At 38.9% G+C, this 12,271-nt stretch overlaps 1 protein-coding gene across 6 annotated transcripts in view; it reads left to right on the top strand.

Moving 5' to 3' along the window:
- The first annotated feature begins 357 nt into the window (after nucleotides 1–357).
- Nucleotides 358–12,271, top strand: part of SALL3 (spalt like transcription factor 3) — a 22,030-nt gene continuing 10,116 nt past the window's right edge. For 4 of the 6 annotated variants that reach the window (XM_084507687.1, XM_084507689.1, XM_084507686.1 and 1 more), the window contains exons 1-2: nucleotides 358–626; nucleotides 6,480–6,587. In XM_084507687.1, coding sequence (XP_084363813.1) covers nucleotides 548–626; nucleotides 6,480–6,587 — 187 coding nt within the window. In that variant the 5' untranslated portion in view covers nucleotides 358–547. The remainder of the gene's footprint in view (nucleotides 627–6,479; nucleotides 6,588–12,271) is intronic. The other 2 variants (XM_084507690.1, XM_084507688.1) reach the window with 1 other exon arrangement.

Below are 12,271 nucleotides of genomic sequence, written 5' to 3'. Positions count from 1 at the left end.
CGGTGCCTCTCGCAGGCGGCGCTGCCGGTGCCGGGGAGCCGCATCATTTGGCGGAGCGAAGCGGCTAATTGCGGAGCCCCGTCCTTCATTTACATATGCAGCCTGAGCCCGCTGGAGCCTCGCCAATCCGCGCTCGCCCCCAGCACCATTAATCGCCATGCATTATTCACCACCGTAATTATCGAGCCCCATGCGCGCTCCGCGCAGCCGCCCCAGCCCGCCGCGCACGCAGCACCGCACCGCGCACACCCCGCCCGGCTGAGCCCCCGCTCGCTCACCCGCTCACTCACTCTCAGTTTGGTTGGTTAGCCTTGCTTTTTTTTTTTTTTTTTTTTTTTCTCCTTCTTTTCCTTGGGGTTGGTTGCCTTTTCTGTTGTTGTTTGGTTGGTTTGTTCTGCAACTCGACTTTTATTTGCGAACAGTTATTTCCAGCCCCCACCTCTTCCCCCCCCTCGCCCTTCCCTCGTTCCCAATTCCTCCCCCCTTTCCACCTCCACGTCGCTGATGCCTCTGCAAAAAGCAGAGTCAAGACGGCTCAGTTAGCAGCATGTCTCGTCGAAAGCAAGCGAAACCCCAGCATCTCAAATCGGACGAAGAGCTGCAAGCGGAGGTAGTTTCTGAGCACGGTAAGGGCTCCCGGAGCCTCTTTCTCCCTCTCTCTCTCCTTTTGTGAGTCTGTTTCGGACGGAGATAGGTGGATTTATGGTGATGGTGAACATGGGAGCGCAATTACTCTGCAGCGGGAGAATGGGAATTAGAGCAGCTGGGGAAGAGGCAGCGGAACTGAGAAGTTAGCAGTTTAGCCAAGTTTCTGCAGCCCACCCCCTGACTAACCAGCCCTCCCAGCGGCTCCTTCCCGGCCTCCCGAGCGCTTTTATTACGGCGGGGCTCGGCAGCGGGACTCGGCCCTCCCTCCCCGCTGACCCGGGCCCGGGCAGCTGCAGGAGCGGGCACTCCGGAGCAACGCCTGCCTCCTCCTCCTCCCTCTCCCTCGGGCTGTTTTGTACGTCTGCTTTTCTGCTTGTTTTCCTTTAGTTTTTGTTGTTGCTGCCCTTGTGCTTCTCGGTCGCCCTTTTTGCTGTACCTCTTTTATTTTTTTTCCTTTTTCTCCCCCCCACTCCCGCCCCGTGCCGGAGCCATGTTCCCCTCGCCCTCCGGCCGCGAAGTTGGCGGCGGCCGGGGCCGGGCTGCGGGCACGGGGGGCTCCCACGGGCCGGGGGCTGCCGGGGCAGCCCCAGGCGACCGGTGCACAGGGCTTTCTATCGCCCTGGAGGAGGGGGCGGCGTGTTGCTGGGCGGCCCGGCCGGGCTCCCGCCGCCCCCCAGCCGCGGGCAGCCTTCGGGGCACCGGGGGTCCCTCTCTGCGCGGCGGGCGGGGGCCTGCGGGATTGGCGGATTTGGCTTTAATATTTCTGAAGAGCTCGAGCAGCTTTTCACCTTCCCCCCCCCCCCCCCCCCCCCTCGCCCCCGAGCCGCCTAGCTCTGCTGCGACCATAATTCTTACTGGGGGTGGGTGACGCGGAGTGCCACCGCCGCCACCGGCCCCTGTCGCGCCGGCCGCAGGAGGTGGGGAAGGGGGATTTTCTCACCCATCCGCCATTCTCCACTCCCTCCCCACACGCAGACACACGCACACTTGCTTTGAAGTATCTGGGCTGCCCAGGCTGCTAGTGAACAAGTGTCTAAAACTGAGCAGATCTGGGCTGTAGTTAGTCCGAATTTCCACCTTGCTGTGTGTTTTTTGTTTGTTTGTTTAGAAGAGGACTGGCTTTTTAAATTTAATTTGATTTAATTTCATTTATATATTTTCTAATTTCCTGCATAGTCCTAGGCATTGCTGCGCTCAAAGGCATGCCACAGCCCATCCTCACTTTCCCTGAGCTAAGTTGAGGGCTTCTACTTAAAAGTTTTTCTTTTCTTCTATGCATGGAAGCTCACTGCTTTCTCAGTTTCTTGCATAACCAAGTGGGAGCCACAGTGCTTTCTGTGTAGGCCCCTTGCTCACTGGTTTATCCCCTCTCCCTCTCTTCAAAAAGAAAGGGGGGGGGGGGGGGGGGAAAGTCATTTTCCTGCTTCAAAACTATAATGACTTCTAAGTTGCATCTGGAGGGAAAGAAAGGCAACGAAGTTGAAGCCTGAGGAGGATTTTGACTATTGTATCTGAACTTTGCAGTCTTGAAGCTTAAGGCAGCATGAATCCACTTCATCAGGTTAAAACATCTGTCAGACTGGCAAATCTTTAAGCCCCATGCTCTTTCCCAGGGTATTTGGGGAACCAGGGAATGAGTTCCACACTGTCCAGGGTAGTTAGGAAGGCACTGCTACCACTGCTTCAGGAAAACCCACTTGGGTATTGACTCTAACAGGAACACAGAGAAATGCTTCCTTCTGTCACACTACAGAAGCAAAGCAATGCACGTATGATTATTTTTTTTTATTATTATTTATTTTTTCTAGAAAACAGTGGTAATGTAAAATAAATTCATATAAGCAAGTGGATGAGAATTATAATTTTATTATGTAAACAAGATTAATTGAGCCTAGTCTCTGTTGGGGTGGGTTCTAGGTTAGAGAATTTATCACTAGTATTATAAACTTTTAAATGCTCCAAATCCATTTCAATACAGAAAAATAAAACACTACTGCTTCATTATGACACTCCTGGTGAGTTAATAAATTGAAAAAAAATTGTTAAATTAGGTTTTTGTTTTGTTTTGTGAATCTTATCTATGTAGCCATGTCACCCAAGATTAGAACAAGAGATATGCTAAAAAGAAACGCTTGCATATGGTGGGTAGATTAAGGACAAAGAATCTTTTTGTCATGGAAATGTTTTTTTTTTTTTCCCTTTTTTGGGGGGTTTTGTTTTGTTTACTTCATCACATAGAATTTCTCACACTTGGTTTGTTTTGTATTGCCCTCAATGACTACATGATCAAATGAATGGATTTATTTCTGCCGAATGAGAAAGACAGTCTTTCCATCAAAAGGACTACATTGCATCCCAGTGAGGAATTTTAAAGCGTTATTATTGTGGTCCCTGAATAGCACAAAATCGGCTTTCACAGCAGCCCTAAAATGCAACAATGTAAATACTTTTCAGCCTTAGAAGGCTGTTATCAAATTGTGCTGTTTTCTTTTATTAAAACATATTTTAATTAATAGAGTGAAACCCTTCATAGTTAACAATTAACAAGCTAAAGTGGAGCTCTTGGTTTTTCACTCTCCTCTGAGAAATGTGAACAAGGTGGACTCAGCATACACAAGTAGAGGGCTATCTAGTGTACATTAGTGTAATGTAAATCATTTACATGTTATATTATGAAGACTAACGATTGCTATACTGAAAGCAATTTTATAGGCCAGATATAATGAGTGCTCCCAATCTCACAAATTAAAACACTTCTTGTCAAGTCAGTATTTTTCATTTCTATTCACAGCTGTAATCAAGATATTGCTACAGTTCCTGAGCATATTTTGCAACAAGCCAAAAATAGTTTCCACAGTGCAAGAATATTTGTACTTTTTTTTAAAAGCAAACTGTTTAAGCAGAATTGTTTGATACGTGTAGCTTTTTCATTAATATGGTTGTTATCTTCAATGAGGGGAAGCTGTTGTTAACACAAGATTAAGCAAATGAAGCTTATTATTTATTTAATGAAATCATGTTTAATACCACCTCAAAACAGATTTTATTAAGTGAAGCATTTCAGAATGAATGTTCCATAAACAATCCTTCGAGTGAGGGAACATTCATAATAGCAGAAAGAAGCATGGCAGTTTGGGGAGCAGAATGGCAGATAAACATTAGGCCATATCTTAAGTTGACTGGACCCACCATAACTTTTGTGGTAATGCTATCAAGGAAGTTTAATAATTGTAATATATAATTTTATAGCCAGCCTGGACTACAGTATAATAAAACTGCATTCAGACAGGGCAATGTCATAATAGTGAGAAATTGTTTGAAGTCTGAAGATAATTGGCAATGTCATCAATTACAGATTTACAATCAAAATCCTTTAAAGTTATTTGTTGAAATGGAAATGCTGAAATATATATATTTTTTAATAATTTAGATAGGAAGTGTTAACAAACAACTAGCGATAAAATATTGCTTGAATAATTGCACTGTGGAAGAGTGAACAAATTATATTTCCTAAAAAAAAAAAAAAAAAAAAAAAAAAATTAAAAACACTGTAAGGTTACTAAAGTAGAAGACATGATGGCAATATTTTTTTAAATAGCAGCAGAAGGATTCAAATGGCTACCCATAGAATACAATAATCTCAGTTTCTTAGTAAATGTAAAGCTGTTCTCAGTAAATTGTAATAGCTGGAATTACATTTCTAATACACTTCTCTAATTCAACAGATTACAATTGAATCAGAATTATAGATACAATGCAAATGCTTTAACTCAGATTAATTTTTATATGAAAACGTGGATATAACATTTCTATCTTTAATGTAGGGATAATAAAAGTTTGCGGGTTTTTTGTGTGTGTATGTGGAATGCTGAGAAGTGCTTCTTACAGTGTATAAGTGTGGTTCTAGTAAGGGTGATGAAAAATGATCACTTTGGACTTTTTCATGTGAAGCTACTGGCAAGTATGTATCATTGTTCAGTCTGAGCTGAATGGGATACCTTAAAGCAAACTGTGTAATGACAGTTTTCTAATGTGTTTTTTGCAATCATTTTTTAAACGTTGGACCTATTTGTTTGGTTTTTGTTTTTGTTTCTCTCAACTCTTCAATGCACACAGTATTATCTAAACCAGCATTTCTTTTTCATACTGGTAATGTGGAATCGGTGGTGCAGTTTTGAACAGTTTGTAACTGCACTCTGTATTCTTTTGGAGTATGTACACAGACACACATGCTCCGCCACAGAAATGATAGTCCTCTATGGAACAGCCAGCTTCATGTGAGCATGTTTACTCTATCTGCAAATATATAAGATAGAAACACATTTTGGAAGGATGTTCATGCTTTCTTGCATTCATACATTCAAGAATTTATGTTATTCCATATCATTTAGATACTACTGCCTTTAAAACTTGAAAAGTCACAAGCAGCTGTCAGTAAACATGAAACTTAAGTTATTTTTGCAAATGTCTGTTCTAAGGCAACTTCAAGAAAGATTTTTTTGTTGTTGAAAAATAAAAGGCCAAATATTTATTGTAATAAATTGCTCCTTTGATAAGAAAAGTTAATTGAAACTTTATATAAATAGTTCTGGTATTACAATGGAGACTGTAATATTAAAACAACATAATATCTGAATTTATATATATATTTAATATTCTTACTATTTTGATCAGTATTAGCAATAGAATAAAAATGTAATAATAAGGAAACTAAAACAATAAAGTGGTTTGAGAGTGTGTGTATATATAAATGATGAAGGTAGCCCAAATTGGGTCAGATTTTATCTGGCGCTGATAATGATCTTGAGGAATTCTTATTTCTTCTAAGGTAGACATTAGGACTCTTGGGGAGGAAGGAAGTTTTGAAAGGTATTGGTTTAGATTCTGTGTAATTAAGCTATTAATATGCATACATTTAGCTGTTGATAATTACTTGTCCTTGCCTAAGGAAGAGGAAAAGCTACCATTCAAAAAAAAAAAAAAACAAAAAATAAAAATGTGTAGCATTATAAAGAAGGAGTGAAAATATCCACATTATTAATGAGTATCAGTGTCATTTCTGAAAAAAAGTTTGAGTCCTGGGAAGATTTTTGGGATATTTTTTCCTTCATTTTATTTGTTGATTACCTAGCCAGGACAAGCATATCTGTTGATACAAGTCCATCATATCTATCAGTCAGGACATGAGTCAATCACTTTTGTTGATAATAAGCCAGGTCTGGCAGGAAATTAATTAGCTGAGTACTGACACTTAGAAAATAAAACAGGCTAAAATCATTCCTTCCGTAACATTGCATTTGTAAAATGACAGTAATTTGCTATAATTTTTTCAGAGGAAGCATGAATAAATACAGTTTCAGCAGCAATTTTTTATCAGTTCATACATTTCAATGTAAAGGGCCAAAAACCTGTTTCCTTTACCTGCTTAAAACAACTAAACACAATGAAAGTTTTCCAGTAAGAGGAAAAAAAATAATAAAAATTTGGGGCAAAATATACTTATAGGAGGTGGTTCAGTTGTCAAGCTGCTGGCCATAGAGTACATTACTTTTTTGTCAAGGGAAACCCCTTGAAATTGGAATAGCCAGAAAAATAATTCTTTAAAAAGATGATAGAGTGCACTTCTGTGATAGTAGACTAAAGAGGAATTTTTTCATATTATCTTGTTGTAGCTAGGGTGCACATAGTGAGCATGCAGTGAACATTTGTTATGGGGTAAGTTAATCTTTAAAAATAAAATAAAAAGGCTTTCTACAACTCTTATTGTTAATCTCTAATATTGCTTTTTCCCCTTTTCCAACCCCCTCGCCCCCTAATTTGGACCCTATCAGTGGTTGAAAAAGAAGCAGAAAAAAACCCCGAACTTCTGCCCGAGAGCGAAACATGCCGAAATGGTTGGGAAGGCTGTTCGTCTCCTCCAGGAGCTGCGGCCCGGCCGGGTGGGTGCTCGGGGCTGGGGGCTCGGGGGTGGGTGCTCGGGGGCGGCGGGCGGCTGCTGCCCCGTGCGGGCGCGCAGTGGCTGCTGCAGGCGCGCAGCCCGGAGCCGGGGAGAATGAAGGTGGGGATTGCAGAGTGCCAGAAAGCTTCCCGAGGACTTCTCCCTGAGGGTGGGTAGTTAGAAGTGCTTTGACAAGGCTTGCTGATTTAACCTTTGCCTGCTTTGCCCTGCCAGGGGTGGCCACTAGATGTCAAGCTCATAATACAATTAGTACATCTGTGCAGTTGACCTTGGCAGCACGGCTTACCACTGTTCTGTTAAGTGTTAACACTGAATTTGAGTGTTAACTAGAGATCCCTGTGAGTTTGTTACATGCTGTACAGCTTATCAAATGCTCATCTAGTTCAGCACAAGTGTTTACAGTTCTTAAAGAAGGAAAAAGGTTTCCTTTTGTGAAGCCCAGCATCTTGAGCTGCTTAATTAACCCTGCAGGTGCCACAGTATTTTTGTTTCAGTTAATCAAAACTGATTTACCATTCAGTGTTTCAGGAGATCCGTTCTACCACCACCATTCGATAATTTTATTTTATCATTTTGTTGATGTAATAACATCCCCAAAGCTGGAAATGATGAAAGCTAACGGATTTGTTTAGCTCTCTCTGTGTTTTGCTATCCAGTGCAATACTGCAGTACACAGAATGGCAAATGAGCAAAATGACTGAGCTGCATGATTAGCATTGAATCACTTAGCATTCGTTCTTTCAGGCACTCCTGTACATGAGTAATTTTACTCAAAGGAGTAGTGCCATTGACTCCAGTACTTGTAAATTCAGTTTTGAGATGCTTAACAGATACAGGATTGGGTCTCCACGTTGGCTTCTCTTATTGTGATCCTTCAAACACAACTTCATCGGCATGCCATGGTTGTTCAAAGAGTGGCTGGCTTCATTCTGTAGGGTTTTGGTTAGATCGTTTAAGGTGCAATTAGTAATATATGTTTCAAAATGAGAAAGTTATGCAGAATCTAGTGCTCTGTTTCTTACAGTTTGTTTGCTATTAAATATCTTTCTTTTATATATATATATATCAGCTATATTAGATATACCAATTATATTTTTTTAGGATTTCCAGTGAAACTTGGTGTGTTCTAAATACACTTAATTCCTACAAACATTAGAACAAATCCTACACACTCTAAAATTAATCCATGCATGCCATGAAAGCCAACTGAATAGCTCTTTATATAATGTTGAAAAACATAGTGCACATCTTATTTAATTCCATATTTTGCACAAATATTCAAAGAAGTTTGTGAAGATCTGTTCCACATCTGTGTACACATAGCAAGGCATCAGTGTTTTAGCTAACTAGAGCTTTATTGCAAAGATCAGAAACTGCAAATGTTTTAAACAGATTACAGTTAGTGTCTGTGCCACAGGTGGCTGTTACTTAACAAATTCTGAGATTTAGGCTGCTGAATAGATCAAACCAAGTATGCCAGGTCAGTACCATTTCTTACATAGCAAGAGTGCCCTCCACTGTTCAAATCTATAACTAACAGCTTTTGTGGTCTGAGAAAAAGGACAGAAAATTTTTCTATTGAGTCTGGAATTTCTTCTACATTGTTAAACACAGTAGGGGTCTCTATTTGTCTCCTCCTGTTTCACAGCTTGGGCTCAGTATGTGATAATTCATCTTTCTTTATGGGATTCAAAGCTATCATAAAGAGTTAAAAAGAATTAATTTGCAAGAAAATAAACGTGTTCTAACAATTTAAGAAAACTTTCTTTAAAAGCTCTGTCAATTATAAGATATGATAAAGCTAAGGAAAAAGTAATACTGTTCTTCTCAACGATCAGTACTTTGTTATAAAGCTACTGTTTCCAAATGAATATAATTTTGAAAACAAATTCGTGTTTTTGACTATATTTTCTTACTTTATTTAAATTGGTATAAAATAAGCTTGTTTCTTATGATACTAAGAACAGTAGATTATCATCCTGTCTGTGCTATGTTCAGTTTTATTCATAATATTTCATGCTTAAATACACGAAAAATGCTGTGAGCTTCACTTCGAAACAATTCCTAGATTTGCATGAGATCTTATGTCTTCATAGTTAGCTAATTGTTTTACCTTTAGCCAATCTTAATAAACATTTTCCTGTGAAACCTTCACAGTTTATGTGCTGTTTCTCACCTGAAGATTGTGTTTTTTCATCTTGAAAGAAATTCCCACATTTAGAAAAATTAATTCATTTTCTATATGCACCTCTGAGTGACTGAAGCTGAGTTAGAAATAATAGCAGTTCATATAACATTTTTCCTTGCTTTTCTTTTTATTATTGCATGTGATCTAAAAAGTTTCAGAAAATATTTTATTGACATATTTGCTGAACTCCTTTCCATGACACTTCTCCAGTGAGAATAATACAAGAAGGTATAAGCAAGTTGAAATAGATAAAAGCAGAGAAAATGATTATTCTCTTACTTGATTTTATCCAAGTATTTTATGAATTATATGTAATTTGAGACAGGTGATTCAGAGTAACAGATTAGCAAAAACCTGAATTAACAAAGAACATCTGATAGGTGTACAGAATACACCTATTTAATAAAATTCAAAAGGTGCTTTCAAAAGGTAATACTAATAACACTAGAATTGATTTAATTTAACATAATATTAAAAAATACTGTAGCACAGATGAAACAGTGGAGTTAACTGTGGCTTTTTTTTTTTTTTTTTTTTTTTTGACCAAAAGCTGTTGGTCCTGAGAAAGGCGGCATTTACAGTGTATGTTGTTGGAATTAAGCTGACTGCAATGTTTAATTTCAGTAATTTCAGTCCTTGTCACAAAAGTAGATGGCGGTATTTTTGAAGCATCTGCTTATTATATTTTTCCTTGCATACGATGCAAGACTTAGCTCTAACATGGAATAGAAAAATGTGTGCCTGACATAAAAATACAGAACTAGTAAAACCAAGCTTACAAATCCTCTGTGTGTGTAAGTAGTCAGCAGCGGAGGCAGTCTTTTCTTAATTATGCATGTAATATTCTGATGGTAGCTGAAGGAACCCTGGCACCCTCTCAGTCCTTTCCCCATTCTCTGCCTTTCTGACTGCGAGAAGGAAGGTCAGTGTCACGCTCCCCACAGCCGCGCATTGCTCCAGCCCAAAGAGCGTTGGGTGGGCACACCTCGTAATGGTGGGAGAGCAAATTCTCCCAGCATCAATCTCTTGTGCCTCCTGCACTGAGTCAGCAGAGCACCTTGATAGCTTCAGATATCACAATCCCAAAGTGACTTTCTCAAAATGCCTTAGGTTGAATTTTTGTAGGCTAATTTTAGGGCCAGACCCCACCGATGCAAACTGGCAGCACTTCACTGGAGCCACTGCAGCTCTGTGGTTTAGTTGGTGCCTGCTTAGGAGCTTGCCCTGGGTACATTTTGAGAGATGCTGGCTGCAATTTTTCACCGATTTTCATAGGGTAAGCCTTATGTGCTGTAATTCATCTTGCATGCCATAGCAGCTTCAGATTAGTCTGTTAGCTGTTAGACTGCTAATGAGAAAAAGAAAATAACTGAGAGGTTATTAGTGGCTGAGATCCTGACTGCTTGACAAAACTCCTATTCAACACCTTTTGTGTAAGTAAGAACTGCAAAATTCAGACCCTGTCTATAAGATTAAGCAACTGCTCAATTAATTTCCCCAAAGTCCTTGAAAATTTTTGCTGCACTACATCCTCACTGTAATAATAAAAATAATTATTTCTCTTCAGACAAAAAAAAAAAAAGTAAGAAATAAAGGGGGAGAAAGAAAGAAAGAAATTCATCAGCACTTAAAGGATCACTTTATAGGATATCAGAATTGAAAGCAAGCTATAAAACATACAGGAAAAAAAAAAATAAAAGGTTCTTTTTTTCCCATAGAATTTATAAGCCAAAGCTAAAAATAAAATCAGTTTTTGGCTTAATATTTTAACAAATTTAAAATTTGTAATAATTTGCAATAATGGTAAAATATATTACTTTTTGTCATTCATAAAGTAATCAAGTTTTAACAAAGAACAAAAATATCTCTTCACGCAGAGGCATATGCTTTTAAGCCTTATTCCCTGTTGAAGTTGGTGAGCACTTACACTTCAAAAGCAACAATGCAATACAATGCTCCTAAAAGGAGTGTTATAAGCTGCATGTGTGACGTACTGGAGTATTGTCCATTTCTCCAATATACATATACATGCATACATAAAATCATTATTTTCAGTCTTGCTTTTTTCCCCCTTGAGCATTTGTTTGGGGCAAGATCACAAAATCTGTTGTTTGCATGACAGATTTGTCATCATCCCATTAATTTCAAACACATTTCAAATGTGAGTAAAGGTTACCCATATGAGTTGTTGGACTGGGCCTGTAGTCTGTCGTTCTGTGGAGCATCTCATCATCCTCAGTGTGCTGCTCCGGGGATGGACCATCACCTACAGAAAAGAAGCTTTTACTTTGCGCTCATCTGTGTTATTTGCTTGCTTACTGGTACAGAAAGTGGAATATTTGAGAGAGACTTACTTATTTAATTTCTTAAGATATGTCAAAATAACTCATCCCAAGTATTGTTGACATTCGTTGTTTGTCTACTTCAAAATTGATTGGGGTGGCTAACAACTTTCTGGTAGTTTTGTAAAATATTTCTTCAAAAGCAGTCCTTGAACATTTCAAGACAGATGATGAGATAGGTATACTTGGATTTGTCATTTGAAGACTATTCTCTCAGCATTTTTATGACAGAAATCAAGGAAAGGAGGAGTACAAAGTAATATTAAGAAAACAGAGCTGTAAGTCACTGGTTAGCATGGTCATGAGCCAGGCCCCGCATTGAAACAATGTAAAGCTTGTGATTAATTTCACTGAGAATAGAATAGACCATTGATTGTATGAGAAATACTTATACTGCTTTATTCCATTTGTACTTTTTTACTTGGCAAGTTATATTTCAAATGTAAAATGTGGCTGCCTTGAGTCTATGTATTAGTTCACTAGACTAGTTAGTATTTTGAAATGTTGAAGAGGTCCATATTAATACCTCTTCACAGTGAGCAACAGTAGTTTAGATTTCTACTGGAAATTTACATATTATACACATTATTTTTGATATCATGAAGAAAATAATACCTGATTTAAAATAAGATTTTAAATGTTCATGTTTGGACTTGAGGGTTATTGTACAGTAACCCTCTGAAATAATTAACTTATGGGTGTTTGATCAGCTCATTCTGGAACAGTCATATCTGACAGGCTACATTTCCAGATTCCATCACTGATTACTTAAACCTTTTGTGCAAGATTTGTCTAAGCTCTCCTTAAACAGAAAAGTAGCAACATATAAATGAAAAACTGGAGGAGGAACCACACTGTTGGTAGCTTCTTTCAGATTCAATTCTCCTTCGTAACCATGCTTTAATATGTAGCGATGAGGATGATGAAAATAATAATAATAACAATGATAATAATAGGTAGCCTTTCACCAGTCCATCAAGGTTTGGAAATAAGCACTGGAAAAAATGCTCAATGAAAGCCTCAGGAGAAACATGGTCCCTCAGTGCTTGGTCAGTAACACCAGTGTTCAGCAGATTCTGAATAAGGACCACAGAATCAGGCACTACAGCTGTAAAAATGTAAATCTGCAATGTA

This window comes from Aythya ferina, assembly GCF_964211825.1.
Source record: "Aythya ferina genome assembly, chromosome: 2".
Lineage (NCBI taxonomy): Eukaryota > Metazoa > Chordata > Aves > Anseriformes > Anatidae > Aythya > Aythya ferina.
The sequence above is the reverse complement of the archived record's forward strand: the minus strand, read 5'-3'. Positions and strand labels throughout refer to the sequence as shown.